Source organism: Dipodomys ordii, unplaced genomic scaffold (genome assembly GCF_000151885.1).
Source record: "Dipodomys ordii isolate 6190 unplaced genomic scaffold, Dord_2.0 Scaffold8, whole genome shotgun sequence".
Taxonomy (NCBI): domain Eukaryota; kingdom Metazoa; phylum Chordata; class Mammalia; order Rodentia; family Heteromyidae; genus Dipodomys; species Dipodomys ordii.
In genome coordinates, this window is record NW_012267224.1 from 17,315,119 (window position 1) to 17,338,585 (window position 23,467).

The 23,467-nt window shown below is 41.0% G+C and overlaps 1 protein-coding gene across 1 annotated transcript in view; it reads left to right on the forward strand.

Moving 5' to 3' along the window:
- Window positions 1-22,713, forward strand: part of Nwd2 (NACHT and WD repeat domain containing 2) — a 125,173-nt gene extending 102,460 nt beyond the window's left edge. The window contains exons 4-7 of the mRNA XM_013009002.1: window positions 5,876-6,079; window positions 10,121-10,265; window positions 15,249-15,838; window positions 18,778-22,713. Coding sequence (XP_012864456.1) covers window positions 5,876-6,079; window positions 10,121-10,265; window positions 15,249-15,838; window positions 18,778-22,713 — 4,875 coding nt within the window. The remainder of the gene's footprint in view (window positions 1-5,875; window positions 6,080-10,120; window positions 10,266-15,248; window positions 15,839-18,777) is intronic.
- The last annotated feature ends 754 nt before the right edge of the window (window positions 22,714-23,467 follow it).

The following is a 23,467-nucleotide window of genomic DNA, read 5'->3' on the forward strand; positions in this document are numbered from 1 at the left end:
AAAGTAGAATCCTGTCTTGGACTCTTGAAAAATAACTGATTCATGATTCATGAGTATCTAACTAAAGGCACAATCAATAGAGAAAATTACTAGGGCAGAACAATCCAATAAGTAACTTTAAACCTATACAGCACATTATTACTTTTCTAAAGTTCTCTATTTCCACTTTATTGAGAGTAGGAGATATATATATATATATATATATATATATATATATATATATATATATATATAATTTGAATTGACTGAAGATGATTTTAGTTTTTCTTCCTTCATAATCTTTACTCCAAGGAACATTTTGCCTAACCTTATTGATCAGATATAATGTTTGGTGCCAGGTGTTCAACTAAAAGAAAGAATTCTTTCTAAATAGCTTTCGATTTTTTGTAATGATAGGCTATATTCCCAGTCCAGCCTCTTTAAAGTCTGCCAAGCATTACTCAGGAAAATATGGGCAATGTACATTCATGTTTTTGAAATTCATCTGGAACTTCATTTTTAAATCCAGATTCCTGGGCTTTTCCACCTCTAGGATCCTTTAGGTCTCAGAAGGGAACTGGAAATCTCCATTTTAACAAGGTAATCCATGGAACACATCCTAGAAATCAACCCATAGATTGGACCCGAACAGGTTTAATTAGATCAGAAAGAAGATGAACCAACATGATCCTTTACTTGTGAAATGATGATAGTCCTACACTAAGATGAAATGATGACACTTTCACTAGCCACTTTTCCTCACCACTTTATTTTCAGAATCCCTCTGGTCTTATCTTCGGTCATGGTAGGTGGGCCCGTGATACTCCTGGACTTCACAGGCTGCTAGATGGAGAATTGTCAAATATGGAATTCCATATTTAATGCTTTCGTCCACTGAGAACCAAATTCCCCTTAGATGCTTGTTTGGACTTTCCTGGTACCCATTGCCCACAGTGGGTTTTTCTGAATGGCTCATCCCACTGCATAAACTATACTCCTCATGACCAATAGCCCTGACTATGAGTTCTGATCCTCCTCATGCAGAATTAGATTAGGAGCACAAGATTATCTCCAGATGGTAGGCCTAAAAGGGACCATTTCTTCCTGTGTCTGCAGTAGATAAGAGGATAGATAAACTTGATGGTACAGCACTGGAGAGACTTTTTGGAATCCTTGAAAATTGAGAAATAATGTAAAATATGTCATTTTTATTGCATTCGACCTCTTATCAAATATGACCCCCAAAGCAATGTAGACTAAAATAAAAGTGTTTTAATTGACCTGCAAGCTAATATAGTAAGTTAAGATAAGGATAGTGCTAGCTCAAAAGTACTCTCTATAAACCCCACCCTCATACCTTCTAAATACCAACAAAGTGAAGGCCTGCCATTCTCACCTCTTCCAGAGGGATATATGTGGCCAAAAAGAACAGACAGGTTGTATCTACTTCCCGTCCAGTTTTTGAGACTGGTATAGGAGAGCTTAAAACCTGGGTTCAGTTCACTACAGTCACCTTCTACTGTGGGTCAATTAGAAGAGATAGATTGTAATCCAACTAGACGTTTTGATTTTTTGTTTTGTTTTCATTTTTGTCAGTCGTGGGACTTGAACTCTGGGCCTGGGCACTGTCCAGCTCTTCGTTCAAGCCATAGTGGCACTTCTTGTTTTCTGGTGTTTAATTGGAAATAAGAGTTTCACAGCCTTTCCTGCCTGGGCTGGCTTTGAACCATGATCCTCAGATCTCAGCCTCCCAGTAGCTAGGATTACTGGCATGAGCCACTGATGCCTGGCTCAACTAGATGTTTATATAGTTCCTGCTAAATGAAGTCTGAGGATGAGGCTCAGATGGTAACACACCTATATAACAAGCAAAAAGTACCAAGTTCAAACCCCATTACTGCCACACACACATGCACACACAAGAATATACTATGACAAAACTAGCAATTCACGTCACTCTGGATATCATCAACTATAATATTAGTTTATGTTAAAGCTGTATGTTCTCTCTGATATGCAGAAATTAGATCTAACTGCACTGGGATATGATAAATTATACAGGATTCTAGTTACTCACACCCAGTGAGACCAAAAGAGGATCCTCTTAAGAGAGAAACACAAAATGGAATGCCTACGTGCCTCTTCATATTTATATAAAATAATATACATACTGAAAACAACTCCACGATATGGAACAAGAGACCTCTGGCTTTTTCCTCTCATTTTTTTCAGTTTTCAGTTTTTTATGATTCTGTCTTCTTTACTTTATGTATGGCATATTCAAGTGTACATCTTTGGAAGGGTTGGTGGAGGATACAGAACTTGAGGGTACAAGGGTGAAGAAGTGCAGCAGTGAAGCTCACTGAACAATGATGGAAGTGAACTATACAACTCATGGGTGGAGGGAGGGTAGGACGGGGAGAGAGGGAGGGAACAGATGACACTGCAGGAAAGGAAATGTACTCATTACCTCACTCATGAGATTGTAATCCCTCTGTACATCACCTCTATAATAACAATAAAGTAAATTAATTTAAAACAAACGCTGCAAGTCAGCAGGAAGCAAGAATGAAAATATCCACCAGTGAAACAGAAAGCCTCTCAGATTGCCATGGATGGCACAGACTTGTGTAAGAGTTTCTGTGTGTTCCCTCGTTTCTACTAGACAGGATGTTGGAGATGAATTTGATATTCTGTACATTATACAAGCTAACAAAAATGAGTGAGAAAAGCTGGGTGTGCTGGTGGCCTGTAAACCTAGCTCCTCAGGAGGCTGAGAGCTGAGCCTATTCAAAGACAGCCCTGGCTGGAAAATCTGTGAGACTCTTATCTCCAATAAACTACAACAAAAGCTGGAAGTGGAACTGTGGCTCAAGTGGTAGAGACTAGCCTGGAGCAAAGGAAACTCTGGGACAGAGTCCAGTCCTGAGCCCCAAGGATAGCACGTGCATGTGCGCGCGTGAGCGCGCGCACACACACACACACACACACACACACACAACTGAGTCCAAAGTTCCATTGCCTACAGCTCCATAACCACAGTTGCAGTTCTAGAAGACATGGCTGGGATGGAACCTGATGATGTGCACTTCTAACAATCAAGTATTACAATGTAGTTGGTCCCAGGAACATATTTTGAGATCCACTGGATTAAGCAAACATGTGGAGCAAACTTGAAAGTGTTGAATTGCTATGTGTAAATGTATCAAATAACTTCTGAGTTTTTCATTATAGAATAATATATTATGCTGCAAAAAATATTAAAAAGCAGGAAATTCACAAAACAACCTAGGTAAACCCACTCAAAGATAACCATTATAACCTTGATGTATTTCTTTTACAAATATTATATGTGTGTATGTATATTATCCCTTTTCTCTTTCATGTACATGTAACATTATTTATAGATTGATTGATGGATTAATTGATTTTGGAATCATCTGATATACTTCTCATTTAATAATACTTTATAGACATTTTTCTACCAGATGCTGGTGGCTCATGCTTGTAATCCTAGATATTCAGGAGGCTGATATCTGAGGATCACAGTTCAAAACTAATCCATGCAGAAAAATCTATGAGACTCTTTATCTCCAATTAACCCCCAGAAACCCAGAAGTAGCATTGTGGTTCAAAGTAGTAGCATATTCGCCTTGAGTGACAAAGTTCAGGGACAGCATCCAGGCCCTGAGTTCAGGCCTTTTTTAAATTTTTTATTATGAAAATACCATACAGAGGAGTTACAATTACATGGGCAAGATAATGAGTACATTTCTTATCAAGCATTGTTGCTTCCTCCTTTGTTTCCCCTTCCTTTTCCTTCCCATATCCTGCCCCACCCACCCACCCAGGCCTTAGGACCTGGAGAAAGAAAAGTTACAGGTGGACTCATTGCAACAATGAGATGTGCAACAAGTTCTTACGTTAAAAAATGAACTTTACAACTTTGGAGGGCGGGGTAGGCCGGGGAAGGCGGGGAACAAAGGAGGAGGCAACAATGCTTGATAAGAAATGTACTCATTATCTTGCCCATGTAATTGTAACCCCTCTGTACAGTATTTTCACAATAAAAAAGGGAAGAAAGAAAGAGAAGGAAGAAAGAAGAGAGAGGGAGAGAGAAAGAAATTGAGAAAGAAAGAAAGAAATTGAGAAAGAAAGAAATTGAGAAAGAAAGGAAGGAAGGAAGGAAGGAGAGAAAGGAGAGGAAGAAGGAGAGAAAGAAATGGAAGGAAGGAAGGAAGGAAGGAAAGAAAGGAGGGAGGGAGGGAGGGAAGGAAAGAAGGAAAATTTCTCTTTCTTCGTCATTTAAGATGTCCTAGCAGGGCTGGAAATGTGGCTCAGTGGTAGAGTGCCTGCCTAGCATGCATGAAGCCCTGGGTTCAATTCCTCAGTACCACATACACAGAAAGAGCCAGAAGTGGCACTATGGCTCAAGTAGTAGAGCACTAGCCTTGAACTAAAGAAGCTCAAGGACAGTGCCCAGGCCCTGAGTTCAAGCCCCAGGACTGGCCAAAAAAGATGTCCTACTAACTTTTTCCTGTTTAATGAAACAGATGCAGCATACATATTCTTTTAAGTCTTTGTGTGCATATTTAGTTCTTTTCTAAATACAAGTTCCCAGAAAAAAAAAGTCAAGTCAAAAGTTAAATAGATTTACATGGCCTTTAAAACATATAGCCAGAACACTATACAGAGAAATATTGGATCATCTTACATGCTTGTTACCACTGTATTGCTATTTTCACACATCTGAGTGCATGGCTTTTGTTTGTTTGCTTTAGTGATGTATTTGAGGAGGTTTTTTTCACTTTAATGAAAGAAAATGCTATCTCATTTACACTTCGAGTTTTTTCTTCAGTTGCCAGAAGTCTCACCTCCCATGATATCATACTTCCTTCTTTGTAGTCATATGACTCTATAGAATCTATAGAATACCACCACCAATTCTTGTTCTTTTGTTTGAAAGCATTATGTACATGACATTTTGTAAGGTTCAGCCTGTCAAATTTTTTTCCGATTTTATTTTTTTTTATTTTTTTTATTGGGAAAATACTGTACAGAGGGGTTACAATTACATGGGCAAGATAATGAGTACATTTCTTATCAAGCATTGTAGCCTCCTCCTTTGTTTCCCCTTCCCATCCCTTCCCATCCTCCCCCCACCGCGCCACCCAAACCTCCCCCACCAAAGTTGTAAAGTTCGTTTTCGACATGACAACTTGTACTTCTCATTGTTGCAATGGGTCCACCTGTATCCCTATTTAAATGATTTGTTTTTCCCCTTCCCCTCCACAAATTATACCAACATCAAATAAGTGAAAGCAGGGGTTATACTGTGGGGGAGGGACATACAAAGCAACAAAGAAATAATCTTATAAATGTGTTAGAAAAAAAAAAAAACTTTGAATACATATCTTAGGGTTCATTTCCCTAACATCACCTTATCTGACCTTTTCTGCTTGACTCAGACATATTCTAGATATTGCAAATATGGGAAACCATGGGACCTATGTTTCTTTGGGCCTGGCTTACTTCACTTAATATAATTTTTTCCAAGCCAATTTTTTTGTCATAAGTAAATCTCAGAGCAGAACAGCTTTTGTTTTCTTACATAAACTTCGAGATAGCAGCTTTGCTACAGAAATTCTGCATTCTGCATGAGTCTGAGCCCGACTACAATCTAATTTCTCAGTAAGTTGAACAATTTGTTACAATTATAATTGATCTAATTTTGCTTATTAAATCAAGAATGTACTGTGATTATAAGAGAAAACTCACCAGGCAATGTGTCTTGTCATCTATTTGCTAACATTTGTTGAGTGACTTTCTGTCCTGTGAGTTCCAAGATGACCTTTCTTGGTGATACACTAAACCGAATTTTCTTGTTGATACACAGGGACTATTAGGTGAAAAATATGGGAACATCCGAATCCCAGGAGAAGTTGAAGCCTCAGAGTTTGAAATGATTTTGGATGCTGCCATAGAGGCAAAGCTGGAGACCAAGTTACTGGAAGAGTGGTACTGTCGGGATGAGAACTCAGTGCCAGCAGCCTATTACCTCAGACCCCGATCAGAGCTGCTAAGGAACACTACAAATACAGTAAGCTCTGCTTCTCCCCTGGACTCTGAATTTTTAGATAGATTGCCATTCAGGGCTGTTTTTCTCCTCCGTGGAAAAGGCACAAAGTAGAATCTGCCCTAAACCCTAAGTTTCCTTTTAACAACTAAATTAACACTAATCATCAAAGAAATGTAAATCATAACCCCAAGGGCTGATTATCTGAAAATCAGAAGGGGAATGTTGGGGGAGATAAAGAAAGGGAAACCTTGGTACCTTGTGGGTGGAACTACACAGTTGCTATGGAAACCAGTAGAGCAACGCCTCAAAATAGTAAAAATAGTAAAACTACATATGTAGTTTTAGGATGCAGCAATCCCACTGCTGGGTCTGTATTCACAGGAATGAGACCATTATTTGGAAAGGACATCTTCATACCAAGCTCCATCACAGCATTACTCATGAAACTCAAGATATGGAAGCAACCTACCATTCAACAGACAAATAGATACACACACACACACACACACACACACACACACACACACGAATATTATTCAGTCTTTAAAAAGAAAACATCTTACTATTAGCAGCAGCATTGATGAACCTGGAGCAGATTTTATATAAAATAACCCAGAAAGACAAACAGTATTGATCTCACTGATAGATAATATAGTATCTAAAGCATTTGAACTCAGGATAACTGATTAGAAGGTGTTTAAAGTACTAGGGACTGAAGTATGAAGGGATGAGGAAATGTTAGTAAAAGGGCACAAACTTTCAGTCATTAATTCTGGTTAGTATAAGGTATTTAATGATAATGTATCACATACACTTGAAATTTGATTACTGGATCTCAAAGTGGTAATTGTGACACGAAGGATGCGTTAGTTCACTTAATTGCAATCATCATTTTACAACATGGTGTTATGCACCTTAAAGTTATTTCTAAAAAAAAAAAAGGAAGAGGGGGAGGAGGAAGAAAAGAAGGAGAAGGAGAAGAAGGAAGAAGAAGAGGAGGAGGAGGAGGAGGAATTAGGGGACAAGAAGGAGGAGGAGGACTAAATCCAAAACTAGGAATATTTTACATTTAAGGTTCATCTTGCCTTGTAGCATCTCTGACTTCCTTTGTAAGGTCATTTTCCATTTTTTCTGAAATGTATCTTTGAGTAATAGTCTACCAATGAAAAACTCAGTCTTTATTGAAGATGTTCTCATTTAATCATATGTATCCATAAATTCATATGTTCATATATCCTGGTAGTGTTCAAAATTTCTGTTCCTTCTTGCGTCTTAATCAGATATACATTATATCTTCTCAGTCTACTCTCCATGTCCCTACACTTGCTCTCACATTATCAATTTCCTTTCTCTCTCTGCTGCAGTTGAGGAGACTACTTCAGAGCTTTATTCCAGTTCACTCATCTTCCCCACATTCCTGAGGTCTGAACTCAACGCCTCGGTGCTGTCCCTGAGCCTGTTTGTGCTCAGGTCGGCGCTCTACCACTTGAGCCACAGTGCCACTCTGTCTTTTTCTGAGTAGTGTTTTGGAGATAAGAGTTTCACAGACTTTGCAGCCTGGGCTGGCTTCAAACCACGACCCTCAGATCTCAGCCTCGTTAGTATCTAGGATTACAGGCGTGAGCCACCAGGACCCAGCTTCACTGATTTTTTTTCTTCAGCTGTGCCCCCCCATATATTCAGTATCTATTGCAACAGTAATATATTTTTATTTGCTTACAAACAAAGAATATTGTGAGATTGGTTGCTTTCTATTGGCAAGTGGTTGTTTCATTATCCTCCTGTTCTTTTTTAATGGTTGTTTTCTTTTTTGAATATCTTTGAGTAGTTGTACAAAGAAGTTACCATTTTAACAAAGCCATTTATGAATACAATATAACTTAATATCACCCCTTCCAACATTCTTACCCTTACCAACATTCTCTCCCTTACCCATCCTTTCCCTAACTCTTGAGTTTGTAGGATATATATTAGATGTGCATTGGATATACATTGGATATGTATGATATATCTATATATAGGCTATATACTGTATTCTTGACTGCGTTCTCTTCCTCTTCTCCTCTTTATTTGTCCACCCTTTCCTTCCTGACCCCACCACACCTCTTTCCTGCGGTTTGATTTTGCTGAACCTTGGAATTAGGAGCTACACATTAATACAAATTAATAGGAATTACCAATTAATTAGGAATTACACATTCATATATATATTTAATATATGTATATATTTGCATAGCACCCAACATATTTGCTTATGAGTTTATAAACTAAACCTAGCTTCCACATATAAGAAAAGACATGCATTCTTTCTCTTAGTATTCACTTTGTGTGTGTATATATATATATATATATATATATATATATATATATATATATATATGTATGTATATATATATATATGCCCCTAGGTAAACTCACCAAGTGAGACTGATTTATATCTGAGTCTGAAAGAGACGGTATTATTATCTTCTCTCTCACTTCATTCCCAAAGCATGTCTACTACTGGACCCAATGAAGGGGGAAAAGGGAAAGGCAGGGCTATTTGTGCATAGAGTAAGATGGATTGGAAAGAAGACAGATATCCAGTCCTCTTACAAAAGAGAGATCCTTGCTCCAGTCAGCATGGAGGCCGCTTCAAAGGGATGTGAACCGTAGCATGGCCACACATCTTCATTTTAAGATGCTGAATGTTTGTCTTTCTGATATTCAGCTCCGTATTTTCTTCATGCAATATGAAGCTATGTCACAATCCTTGGTTTTACATCTTTCTCCTCACATGCATCATGCAAAATAACTGCACTGATAGTGCTTCTCTGCATAAGAAGCCATTCGCCAGTTAAATGTGCTAAGAGTAAATGTAGATAGTAGAGAATGAAAAACCTCAATAAGCAGGCTGGGAAGGTGGCTCAGTGGTAGAGTGTTCGCCTAGCATGCCTGAAGCCCTGGGTTCTATTCCACAGAAAAAGCCAGAAGGGAAGCTGTGGCTCAAGTGGTAGAGTGCTAGCTTGAACAAAAGAAGTTCAGGGTCACTGCCCACGCCCTGAGTTCAAGCCCCAGGACTGGCAGAAATAATACTAATCTGATTTACACAGTGGCTCAGGAGTTCATGCTCATAGGTTACTATTCAGAAGTCTTTACATGTCCCATATTCACTTAGTTCTGTGATCCTGAAGGGAAATGTACATTTTTTCCCAAAGCTCCACATGCTATCATGCATAAGTTGTTGAGTAAATGAATGGATGGCAAGATTATCGTCAAGACTTCCTAAACGTTTCTTTCTTGTTAGACAATCTACTCTCCTAGTAGACCCACAAAACAGAATGACTAAAAGCAAGTGATAAGATGTAAACCCCACACCCATTTAAGGTTCCCCTTGGGAGGACATTTTTAACCGATTATTTTGTTGTGACATTTCTATCAAAACTCAAAAGGGATAAACATGGTAAAAAAAAATTTAAAAATTACTCTATTTCTATTGCTATAACAAAATAGCTGATCCTAGATAAGATCTGAGGAAAGATGTTTATGTAAATCCTACTTTTGGAGATCAGGCAGCTCCACCTGTTCAAACTCTGAACAGGGCCCTCTTGACTCATGCAAAAGAGATCACATGGTAAGGCAGGAAGCCAGAGTGATTCAGGCCTCGTTGCTCTTTTTACAGCAATACAATCTCTTGGGAGCTAACCCGGACACAGGAGAACTACATTAATCCCTTCTGAGGATGTTGCTCCCGTGATAGACTCACCTTCCCTAGGTCCTCCCTCTTAAAGGCCTCCATCACATCTGAACACCGCTGCATTCTGGACAGAGTTTCTAACACATGAAATTTGGGGGGAACATACTCAAACCCTCCACAAACCAAAGCAAATCCCAGCAACCAGCCCTGTCTGGAGTATATCTTTGCATACTTGTTCACACTGAACATGGAGGGTTCCTGGTGAGAAAGAGATTAAAACAAGATGCTGTAACATGCCTCTCATACTGTAAGTAAGTGGAATTCTCTTGCACTTACATTCTAGTGCTTCTGTGATGACCTAAGACTGACTTTTTTTCCTTTCACAGACACAGCCTCCTGCCAGTGCTGAAGACGAAAAGCCATGGCAGGAGATATCGGATGAGATCAAGGCGATATTTAAGGCTGCCGTCAAACTGCTACACGAGAAGGGCAAGATGAAGCACAGCCAAGCTAAGAGGTACCTGTTCTCAGGTAATTTGCCTGTGTCCTCAGCCAACAAAGGGCTAGATAAAATGACGTCATCTAACTTACAGCCTGGCAGATTTAATTTTTCTAAATCTTGCCAGGTCCAAGAGGGGTGAGTGTTCTTTTGCTTTAACTCACAGGAAAAGCTTTTACTTGGCTCGAGGGCTTCTCCAGAAAATGTGATTTGAGCAGAAGTTGTCAGTGAAATCTAATAGCCCAGATCCTATCACTGTTTTTCAGCTGCGCTGTCCGTTCACTTATCCATCCCTGCGTGAAGTGTATGGACCTCTTGGCTTATTTGGTGCCAAGTATTAGGGAGCTGTCGATGAACTTAAAAAAAAAAAAAAGATAAGGTCTCTGTTCTCTGGAAATTATTTTTTCAGAGTGAGGAAGTAACTGATGGTCAAGTAATAAGTGAACAAGATCATTTTAGAAATGATCATACGAATACCACACCTGAGGCCCTGGAAACACTGAGTTCTGTATGAGCACAGTAGTGATTGATAAAGGATGCTGGCGTCCAGAGTGGACAAAAGCGGTTTTTAAGCTGAAACGTGGAAGGAGTCAGAGCTGACAGTACTATATCAGAGAGACCAACAGATCCAAGACGCATGAGATGGGAATGTGCCTAGCAAAGAAAAAGAACAGGAAGAAAGTCAAGAAAGCCAGGTTAGGAGGGAGAGCTGACATCCGAGGGGAGCAACACAGGCCATGGAATGTGTTTCCTTGTTCCATTGTAAGTAGCATGGAAAGCTACGGGAGAGTGTGGAGTAGGGGAGGGGTGGGATCTAATGTAACACTAAAATTAAAATCTCCCCAACTACTGAGCAGACACTTGCTTAATCAGCCGTTCTCAGCCACAGAGAGGAAGCTTCATTACTACATGTGTTATAGGATACTGTGTGGTAGCCTCAAATCTGTAATCTTCACTCCTTAGGAGGAAGGTTCAAACAGACAAAAAGTCAACAATAACCCCCATCTCAAGCAGTAAGTTGGGGTGGTGGTTTATGCCATGATCCTTGCCAAATGAAGGCTGAAGGTAGGAAGATCATGGCCTTCTGGCTAAAGATCCAAGACCACATCTAAAAAACAACTAGAGTCAAAAACAAGAGTTCTTGTGTGGCTCAAGTGGTAGAGCACATGCGAGACCCTGAATTCAAATTTCAGCACTGCCAAAAAAAAAAAAGACAAAGTTACCCAGGAAACCACAGATATGAAGAATGTGTGAATTGTAATTTCCAGAGAACAAACACTACTGGGTAAACATCATCGGCTATGTGACAGCGTTTATTTTGCAAGTAAATAGTAAAGAATCATTGGCGGAAAAACCAGTTGTAATGTGTTTCACAATTCTTTTTTTGGGGTGGGGGTCAGTTATGGGGCTTGAACTCGAGCACTCTATCCCTTGAGCCACAGCGCCACTTCCAGTTTTCTGGTGGTTAATTGTAGATAAGAGTCTCGTGGACTTTCCTGCCCAGGCTGGCTTTGAACGGTGATCCTCAGATCTCAGCCTCCTGAGAAGTGAAGATTACAGGCACGAGCCACTGGTGCCTGGCTCACAATTCATCTTTAAATAAAAGAAAAGGTTGCTTTGGGCTCACCATTCCATCTGTAATCTCTTGACCCTAGTGCTTTTGGGACTGTGATATAGCAATACATCATAAAGGGAGCCGGTAGCAAAGCCATGCATTCACCTTGTGCCTGGTAGTGAAAGTAAAAGAAAGCAACCAGTGCCCCAAGGTCACCCTCAAGGACACTTCCCAATGACCTAAAAATTCCCACAAGGGCCCACCTCTTAAAGGTTCCATGCCCTCCTCAAGTGCTACTCTGAAGAATCAACCTTTAACACGTGGACCTTTGGGAGGAGTTCCAGATCCAAACAACAGCAGCAATCATAAATAAAACCCCCATCCCCAATGTGGAGACACATTGCTTCCAAAACAGAACCCACCTGTGTTTATTTTGAATCCTGTCTTTCATTTATTCTGGTTCATTTATATGATGCCAGGCACCTCTGTACAGCCATGCTTAGATAGATTCCTCCAGCTTGGTTTCTCTGTGTCTCTTGATGTTCCAAAGTCCTGATTGACTTGTTTTCCATAGATGTGCTAGCGACAGAGCAGGATTACCATGGAATCATCTGGGAGTCCAAATGACCACTGGCATCTGGTTATCACACTTTATGTATAAATATCACCATTGGCCCATTGGCTATTCATATCTGATCACAAAGGATTATGTATAGATACCATATTATCTATACATTATGGACTGTTATGATTAATTCAGCCATTTTTCCTCCCTACAAATCATCACAGAATGTAGCGGCCTGAGATCCAGTGTGCTTGCCAATGTTGTACACAGATGGTTAGGAAAGAAATGACCAAATGCTGGAGGAGGGGGGGAATTGTGTGCATGTGTGTGTGTGTGAAAATACACTACTACAAGAATTCCATTAAAAGTCTTATTTAATGCTGGACACCGATAGCTCACGCCTGTCATCTAACTAATCAGGAGGCTGAGATCTGAGGATCATGGTTTGAAGCCAGCCTGGCAGAAAAGTTCCCATGAGACTCTTATCACCAATTGACCACTCAAAATCTGGAAGTGGCCCTGTGGCTCAAGTGGTAGAGTGTTATCCTTGAGCACAAAGAGGCTCAGAGACAGTGCCCAGGCCCTGAATTCAAGCCCCACAACCCACAAAAACAAAAAACAAAAACCGTTCATCTTTAAAGTGAACTCCACCCTCCTTAATTGGTTACTTTATAGAACATATGTGTATAGTTCTAGACTTGACTGGACACTGAAGTTTTGGCTAGCACATAGAAGGCTTTGTTGTTTGTGGGGGGTTTTGTTTGTTTGTTTGTTTTCTGATCATACCAGCCCTGTGTACTCAAAACCCTCTCCCCACAACAATACCATTGGGTTCCAGCCAGGGTGTCCATCCTAGATCCCCTGGTCTCCACCATAGGAAAACTTCCCTGCCCTCCCCAGGTGGCTTCGTGTCTGACTGTCCACTCTCACTCACCACATTCTTCCCCATGGCAGAACTCAAAGCAATCATAACACATGTCATTGTGAGAAACCAAGGACCCTATCTGCCTTCCCCCCTGAAAGTTTCATAAATGGTGCACTTGGATAGCTGTAACAGAATGCCATGAACTGGATAGCTTTAAAGCAACAGAAAATGTTTTACAGCTCTGGAGGCTTGCTAGTCTAAGGTCAAGGCACCTGAATATTTGTATCTAACTGGAGATGATACTATCTCACTACTTCCCGGCAGAAAAACAGAGACAGGGGAGTTCTCTGAGACTTCTTTATAAAGGCACTAATCTGATCCATGCAGGATCCACTCTCATGACCTGATCACCTTCCAAACTAGCATTTAGAGTTGAGGTTACAGCATATAAATTATATGCAGTCTATGGCAATCCATACTGATGCTTTCTTTCCATATTGTCTCTGTTTTCTCACTATTGTATCCGAAATCACTAGCAGCATGCCTCACACATAGTAGGTGCTCATTAAACTCATCAAAGGCTAATTAGGTAAAGGAAAAGGATGGATGAGGAAGGGAGGGAGGGAGGACACTGAGGGAGGGAAGGGAAGGAGGGAGGGAGGAAAATTGGAAGGGACGAAGGGATGGTAAGTGAGCCAGGCAGGCGACTTGTTATATAAAATTGGCTTAAAATGTTCATTGATTTATCAACTTTATTTTTTTCCTGTAGAGTCATGTTTTAATACCACTGATTCAGGTTTAAGTGCTTTTATGGGGCTTGAAATGACCATTTATATTTACTTATGTGTAAGCATATGGATTGTAAGCTATATATGGCTTGATTTACAAGAAACAAAGCTCTATACTAAATCTTTTTCTATGCCTTTTCTGATGAACGCAACAGATTTTAACAGTGGCATGGAAAATGGCAATTTTCTGCGATCAGTATTCAGAACATGATTTATTTTGCTTTAAAATGTGCTGTTGCATTGTATTTGAGCCTCTCTAGGTATAATGTATTTCAAACAAATGACAAAACCATGTTGTAAAGAACTGAATGGAGAGGAAGGAGTAAACTAGCTATGTTGTTCAGTATCCTCTGTCTTTCCTGGCCTCAGTTGGTCCCTGCTGTTTCTCCACACAGAACAGCTGAACTCTCAAAGGGAAACTAAGCAGCAACTTGTAAACACCAACATAAACTTACTATTCTTACTTTCTTATGTCAATCTTCCATTTCCCCTTTCCATTAGGTATGAAATAATATGATTAAAAACTCTGCTGCCTAGTGTGCGTGGTTCATATAATCCTAACTAATCAGGAGGCTGAGATCTGAGAGTCTCAGCTTGAAGTCAACCAGAAAAATCCATGAGTGAGATTCTCATCTTCAATTAACCAACAAAATTAGAGGCTTGGCTCAAGTGGTGGAATGCCAGTCATAAGCAAGAAAGCTGGAGAGTTAGAGCTGAAGCCCGAGTACCCACACCAAAATAAAATAAAATAAATCATTATCCTGGGTTTTAAGGTGCTTAGGAAAAAGATAAGAAATGAAGGAATTAAGTTATTTTGCAGACATAGGTGGCTTATATTTGTAATCCTAGCAATTCAGGTAGCTGAGATCTAAAACTTGAAGTTCAAAGCTAACCCCAGCAGGAAAGTCCATGACATTCTTATCTCCAAAATACTAGAAATGAAGCTGTAGCTCAAGTGGTAGAAGACTAGCTGAGCAAAAAGCTCAGTGACAGTGCCCAGGCTCTGAGTTCAAATCCTAGGATTGACACAGAAGAGAAAGAAACAAGCAATGAGAGAGAGTGGGGTGGAGGGAGAGAGAGAGAGAATGAAGGAAGAAGGAAGGAAGGAAGGAAGGAAGGAGAAAAGAGGAAGGAGGAAGAAAATGAAAGTATTCTGTAGAATTGACTTAAGAGCTGAATGTTGGAAATGTAGACATACTGCTTTTTTCTGAGCAATAAACTCCTTGTCTTATTATCTTCCAGCTATTGAGGATGAGTTTGACTTTGCTTTAGGCAAGCAAACCCCAGCATTCCTGAAGAAGTGTGTTTGTTACATTAGGAAAATCGCTAACATTGAGCGCTTTGTGAAAATCCCAGAGATGGGAAAATACATGGATATTACTGGAATGGAACCCAGGATTATCCGTGATCCTGAAGCTCAAGAGAAACTGATAAAACTCAGGGATGAATTTATTCCTACCATCGTGGCATCATCTAATCTGAGAGTATACACATCCGTCACACATTGCGACATGAAACTGGGCTATTCCCAGGAAATAGAAAACCATTACATAGAAGGACTTGGTAAGCAGTTTTATGAGGACATGATTGACATAATTCAGGCAACAGTACAACAGAATTTTGACACTGAAACAGATACACTGTATGATGAAATCCTTCAACATTCATCGTTATGTAAAACGTATGCCTCCTTCTATGAGTACAAATGTGAATCTCTAAACATCTTGCATAAATACATTCTTCCGAGCAAAACAGGACACATCAACCCTCTTATTGTATACGGTGGACCATGCACAGGGAAGACCCTTCTGCTAGCTGAAGTAGCAAAGAAGGTAAAAGCCTATTTTACTACTTTTTTTATTATTTGATTTTTTATTGATTGATTTACCCGTCTATGTTTGTAACAAAAGTTCTGTGGGGGGAGGGAACTGGTCACATTTCCACTTTCTATGTTTACTATCTGAATTTGGAAATGGATGTTTCCGTTGTTTCTTCTTTTCCTTACGTAACAGTGAAAGACCCTAGACTCACTGGGACACTTTCTTCAACGGGAGGGTGCCCCAGGAACCAAGACTCCAGACCAGCAGATGCAATAAGCAAGAGGAATTTATTTGGCATTTGCGCAAACGGGCTCTCTGTCCCAAGCAGACAGGGAGCCCCGACCAGCGGTTACAAGCATTTTTAAAGGCAAAAACTATAATTGGCTCATGGTTGGTCTATAATTGGTTGACATTTGACCCTGTTTATGGTCTGGCCAGGTGGTCATTGTTAAGGTTTGTCCCACAGATGGCTTAATTAATCTGGAACTGAAGAACATATACTATCTATAACCGCTGTCCTTGTCCTGGGTGGGCTGATATCCGGACATCTGGGCCGGCCAATATCCTTGAGTCACTGCCCAATTTTATTTCCCAGGAAAAAGGGGGTCTGAATGCAAGCATATTTACAGAAGCAAAATCAGCAGTTAGCAAGTTAATAATGGTAATGGTGAAGTGAGGTTCCTAATTTTTAACCCTTCAACAGCTGTAGTGAGAGAAAAGATTGAGGGGGTACAACTATAAAGCCCTTTTATTTATTTACTTTTTTAAATTTTTTATTGTGAAAATACCGTACAGAGGGGTTACAATTACATGGGCAAGATAATGAGTACATTTCTTATCAAGCATTGTAGCCTCCTCCTCTGTTTCCCCTTCCCATCCCTTCCCATCTCCCTCCTCCCCTCTCCCCTCACCCCCACCAGGCCTAAGTTGTAAAGTTCGTTTTTCAACATAATGACTTGTACATCTCATTGTTGCAATGGGTCCACCTGTATCCCTATTTAAACGGTTTGTTTTTGCCCTTCCCCCCACAAATTATACCATCATCAAATACAATGAAAGCAAGGGTCCAGGCCTTACCCCATTTAGATGAAAACTTAAATCTCAAAAACTCTTCTCAAACAAAATATAGCCTTTTACTTGCTCCTGGTCACCAAATTAGTCATTTTTGTAATTATTTGTAATTTGTAAGTACAGTCAAAAGTAATAAGTCAAATTTTGGTCCCAGCCAGGAACCAGTGGAAAATTCATGTCATATATTTTCCGCCATGTGCTCTAGCACAAGAAGTCAAGGATTGCATGGTAGGGCTAGGCTGAACTGTCTGCACAGATAGTCTCTGGAGGACAGAGTGTGCACAGGGAAAAACGTATCCACTTGAGGAATGATTGTCTGAGATGCTGATCTCCCGCCTATTTTTCCCACTGGCTTGTATTTAATCCCAAATCCAGGCTTCTTAGCCTCTCTTGTTTTTAGGCCTTTTCCTGCTTCCCATTTGCTTTTCTCCCAGTGAATGACTAGGCCAACATTAACAATAACTTGCACTCCCTCGTGCAAACATGACCTCTCATGTTTGTCTCCTTTGTTATTCAACATTTCTGTGAAGGCTGTCCAAACACATCACACCTGCAGCAGCAGGTGTGATGGGCAGGCAGGAAGAGGACGCATAGAAGTGTTACCAGCCATCAGGAACAAAGAAGTATTCTTTCTGATAAGCCATCAATGGTAGAATAGCAAGATTACCTTTCTAGAAAGCCAACTTCCAAGGCTGGGGCTAAAAAACAAAATGTTTCTATTCCTCAGTTGCTGGCTCTGAAATTGATAGCCACAAACCAATCATTATATTTATTTCTTAACCCAATCTATCTCTTGAGGAAAACTAAAACCCCTGCTCTTCAAAGGAATAACTTTCCTTGATAAATTCCTAGGATTACTAAAAGCTGTATCTCCCTAAAAAATACTCTTTGGAGTGTTTTACACTTTATCCATATTACTTTTCAGCTTTGATTTTCCACAAAGAAAAATACTAAACTAAGCAGATCTGTTATATATTTTATTTCTTTAATTTCACTGTTGAAGAGAGAGAAAGAGAGAGAGAAGAGTAAGAGGAAGGTGAGAAGAAGGGAAAGGAGAGAGGGTGAGGGAGGAAGGAAAGGAAAGAGGGAAGGAGTAAAAGGTACTTAGAAAGTCAGATACATTTTTTCTCCAACCTTGTCTCCTGATTGTTTAACTCAGACCAGCCATTTATTTAGATTGGAACTCAGTTTCCTCTTTTATTAAATGATACTATGATTCCATCCACCCTTCAGAGAGATGACCTGATGACAGATGACTGTGTGAGATACAAACTGTCTGTTATACAGCACAACATTTAACATCTCTTAGCAATATTATGTTTTTATGATGAGAACAATAAGTATAATTATTATTTTTCTATAGCACACAAAAGTGTCTATGAATAATACACTACATTCAATAAAATATTAATATTGAATTTTTTATTGAACTCTAATTTAAAATTTGGTCAGCCATATATAGTATTATAGACTCTTCATGAATAAGAATATTTAACTGTGGAATGCTTAAATCATTACTTAATTCAGTCATTAAACATTAAGCACCTAATATGTACTGATAACTGTGCCAGGATATGGGGATTTGGTGGTGAAAAACTGACCACACCAGCTATGTAGATTTACAGGTTTATGAAATACCTTGTAATTTGAAGAATGTGATTCAGTCATCTGTTACTACTATTTTGCTACGGGGGCAGAGGGTGATCTCACCGTAGATTCTGGTGCATGGGGTTTGTGGCCGCTTTTTGACCTTTCCAGCAGGGTTATGGACTTTTGGGTTGTTGGATATGTTATGCATGGTAGGTATTTTCGACTTTGAGCCCCAGAGAATGACTACATAAATGCATAGTCCCATTCTAAAGTCCAGGTTTATGTTTTAGGCTTATGGCTGGCTTCATGAAGACACAGGACCAGAATCTGACCCAGTTGTCGTCGTGAGATTTCTAGGAACCACAGACATGAGCACCGACCTTAGGACTCTCCTGCTAAGTGTTTGTGAACAACTGGCAGTCAACTACCGATGTCTGGTTCAAAGCTATCCTAAGAAGATCCATGACCTCCGGGACTTATTTATAAACCTTTTGAATGAGTCTTCACTGCAGAGACCACTGGTGATCATATTTGACGCCCTTGAACAGCTCTCAGAGAATGACGATGCCCGAAAGCTCTGGTGGCTGCCCGCTCACCTTCCCCGCTTCGTCCGCATCATCCTCTCCACACTGCCCAACAAACATGGGATCCTGCAGAAACTAAGGTGCCTTATCCACGAAGAAGACAACTACATTGAGCTGATTCCCCGGGATAGGAAGATGTGCAGCCAGGTCCTCAAACATCAACTGCTGAGGGTCAAAAGGAAGGTCACCTCTGGCCAGCAGATTTATGTCAACAACGCATTCTCTAAGTGTACGCTGCCCATGTTTGTGAATTTGACCTTCAGGGAGGTGAGGCATTGGAGATCTCACAAAGATGTTGACGAATCTTCCCTCTGTGTCACGGTTCATGATAGTATCGAGCACTTATTCTGGTGCTTAGAGAAAAAGTGTGGTCAGAAATTGGTGTCCAGAGCTCTGGGTTACATCACCATGGCCAAAATGGGATTAAGTGAAATGGAACTGGAAGATGTGCTAGCACTAGACAATAATGTTATGAACGAGCTCAATGAGAATGCCAGGCCCAGCAATCCCTTGAGAGTACCTTACCTGTACATTGCCAGGCTCAAGGAGGGTCTCAGCGGATACTTGATAGAAAGGCACGTGAAGAATGTTACACTCCTGGTCTGGGCCAACAGACACCTGCACCTCATCGCCCAAAAGCTCTATCTGCAGGATGAGGGCAATTTGAGAGAAATGCATACCATTCTGGCAGATTATTTTCTGGGAGTATGGTCTGGGGGTAGGAGAAAAGCTTTCTGCCTTGAAGATTCCTATTTGAATGGCTGCCTCGACTTGGAGAGCAGAAGCCTGCTGGAGGAAGAAAAACATTTCATGGAACAGGCTTCCTTTGACAGGCAGGCTCCTGATCAGCCCTGGGTTTTCCAGTGCAATCCACTGGAGCCCGACATCTTTTTTGTCAACCACCGGAAAATGTCTGAGCTTTTGTATCACTTGACCAGGTGTGGAAAAACCGATGACCTACTGTACGGAATCATCATGAACTTCAGCTGGCTTTATACCATGGTCAAAATCGGCCAGTTTGACAAAGTGCTTGCAGACATTGAGCTGGCCTATAACTACTCACAAGAAAAGGAGCTCAAGTTCCTAGCCAGCATCCTCCGTAGCATCAAAAACAAGGTCATTGCGTTTCCTGGCTCCCTGTCCGCAGAACTTCAGCAAAGGCTGCTGCCTGTTGTAAGTTCCTTGCCCAAACTTCGCCACCTTCTTTTAGAATGTGACAAAGATGGGCCCAAATATTGCTCCATTGTGCCATTGCATTCATCCATGGATGTAACCTACAGCCCTGAGCGTCTGCCCTTGTCATCCAGTCACCTGCATGTCACAGAGATTTTGCCAACCTGTAACCCCAGCACTGTGCTCACAGCCTTAGAAAATGGCTCCATCAGCACGTGGGACGTAGAAAGTCGCCAGCTACTCAGGCAGATCACTACATCCCAGTCTGTCATCCTGGGCATGAAACTCACCAGTGATGAAAAGTACCTTGTGGTGGCCACAACAAATAACACCTTGCTGGTTTATGACAACCTCAATTCCTGTCTCTTGTCTGAGGTAGAAATCAAAGGGACCAAGCATGGAAGTGGTACCACCTATATCAATGGATTTACACTGTCCGTCAACCATGCCCTTGCATGGCTGGAAGCCAGCAAAGATGTCACTGTCATTGATCTGCTCTATGGATGGCCTCTCTACCAGTTCCATTGCTGGTATGAAGTGACCTGTGTCCAGTGTTCGCTGGATGGGGTGTATGCTTTCTGTGGACAGTCCCTGAACACAACCACCATATTCCACTTGGGGAGTGGAGAGAAGTTATGTACGGTGACATCAGAATTCTCTGGTGGGTTTGTGAAGTTTCTTCTCATTCTGGACACGGCTCAAGAGATGGTCATGGTAGATAGCGAGGGAAGTCTTTCTGTTTGGAATACTGAGGATATCTCCAACCCCCAGCTGACGGATGACTTTGACTGCCGTCGAGAAGACAGCGAGGTAGTCAGCATTGAACTTTCGGAAGACCAGAGCGCCATTCTGATCTGTAAAGCTCTCAGCATCGAGCTCGTAGACACCGGCATGTGGAAAGTGGCTGAAAAGTTCAGAGCCAAGCACAACGAGCGTTTCATATCTGCCGTGCTGTCCAAAAATGGAGACTGCATCATCGCAACCATGGAGAATACCTCAGCCATGTTTTTTTGGAGGCGGGACACAGGACAATGCATGGCCAGCTTACAGGAAATCTCAGGTACCATCGTCAAGTTGGTGAAATCTAGTCACCACAACATGCTGTTGTCTTTGTCTACCAGTGGTGTTCTTTCCATCTGGGATGTTGATATCATCACAGCTATGTCCAACATAGATAAGACTGGAAAACCCATTCAGAGTCTGGTGTTGCCTGCTCGTGGGGAAATCATTTACTCCCTAGACGGCTCAGACTGTGTTCACAAATGGAACTTCAGCAGCGGGTTCATTGAAGCCGTCTTTAAGCATGATGGAATAGTTGAACACTGTGTGTTAACATCCACTGGAGATCTAATGGTAACTTCAGATGACAAAAGCAGCCAGTATGTGTGGCACACCAGCAGTGGAGAAAATCTCTTCCGAATTAATGGCCAGAGGATATCTCAGCTGCTGATTACACACAACGACCAATTTGTGGTCTCACTCTGTGAGGAAAATGCCTCCAGGGTTTGGAGACTGGCCACGGGCCACAGGGTGTGCAACATACTCACCACTCTGCAAAATGCCTTTATCACCTCTGCAAATACCTTTGTGGTCGGAATGACCAAGAGCAAAGTGCTGGCTGTCAGTCTTTGGACAGGAAGTATCACTAAGAAATTTTGCTGTGAAGATGGGACCACCATTGTGAACTTCAAATTGATTCCTGATTGTCCTGACATCGTTGTGTTTATCACATCAGCAGAGACCGTGAACATCTGGAGTCTGACAGAGGAAGTCATCTGTCGACGCGTGCAACTTCCCAACAACTTCCTGAAAACTCTGGAGGATTTTGAAATTTCTCCCAATGGCAAGCTAGGCATTCTGTCTCGGGGAGATGAAAATATCAATGTGTTAGATTTACACAGTGGTAAATTAAGGGTGGTTCATGCCTCTGGGATCATCTGGAGACAGAGGTTATCTCGAGATGGGCGTTACCTGGTATACATTTGTTTCCGGAATGGGGAGGAGGAGGAGGAGGAAAACGATGCAATATCCAGTTTAATTGTAATGAGACTGGCTGATGGCAAAAATATCGGTGCTTGTTCCCTCTATAAAACACCAACTTTCCTTGCACTTTCTCAGAGGCACCTGAACATCATTGTGGGCTTCGATGATGGCAGTATAGGGATCTATACGGTGGTGGACCGAGTAGATGCTGCTCTAAAAATTAAAATTGCCACTTCAAATAGCAGACAGATCTTCAACAATGCCACACAGACATCCAGGCCAAAGACTAACAGCTACTGCTTTAAAATGTCTGTGGATTGCTTATGGAGAGAATCCACAGAGGTGTTTGCAAGAGACAGCCCCATCACAGTGAGTGACTCATCGGAGTCCAGTGAAGCCACACCCTCCAAGAAACATAACTCCTGTTACGATCGGATGTGCTCTGCCCTTGAATCCAGGAGCCACAGCTATGCCACTGATAACTGACAAAACATTTGTTCTGCTCGGTGGAAATCCACGATCCACATACAAAAGAAAAGGCTGAGTGCATCCTGAGTATCACAAATTATCAACTACTCCTTTCTTAAAAGACAGGAAAGATCTTGGAATTCTGGTGTTTTTTTGGCATGTTCACACAACGAACAGAAATATGAGATTGGACGGGGGTGCCATCTTTTCATCAAACTGTGTCCAGGAATGAAGGGATGACAGAATTTTCTAGAAGTGGCATTTCAATGAGTATTTTATCTAGAAAGAGAGAGAAAAAGCCGTATACTAAAAAGCAACATGTAAACTCTCGCACCAGTTCAGTGAATGAGGCTAGAATTATAGGTGGACCATTTGGATTGGAATTAGTACTACAAAAACAAGTTGAAATCATGAAGACAGAGAGCTGTTTAACTCCACATGATTATGTGATATGTAAAACACAGCCTTAATCTCTCTTTACATTTTCTGATCCTGACAACTGTGTAAACCTAGTGTACAGGTAAGAAGTCTAAAGGTGCAAACATCATGTAACAAAATGCCCATATGTATTCCTAAGTTCCCAAGAGATACACAACACAAAAGAGGAGACTGTGAACCGATTGGGGCCAGAACTACCTACTAACCATAGGGCTATTGAACATGGAGAGTCCGTCTTCTTTACAATACAGTTGCAACAATTGCATGCAAGGGTTTCTGTATCATGGAATATTTGATTTTTAAACTCTTTCCTGGGTTGCAAAAGAATCCGTTT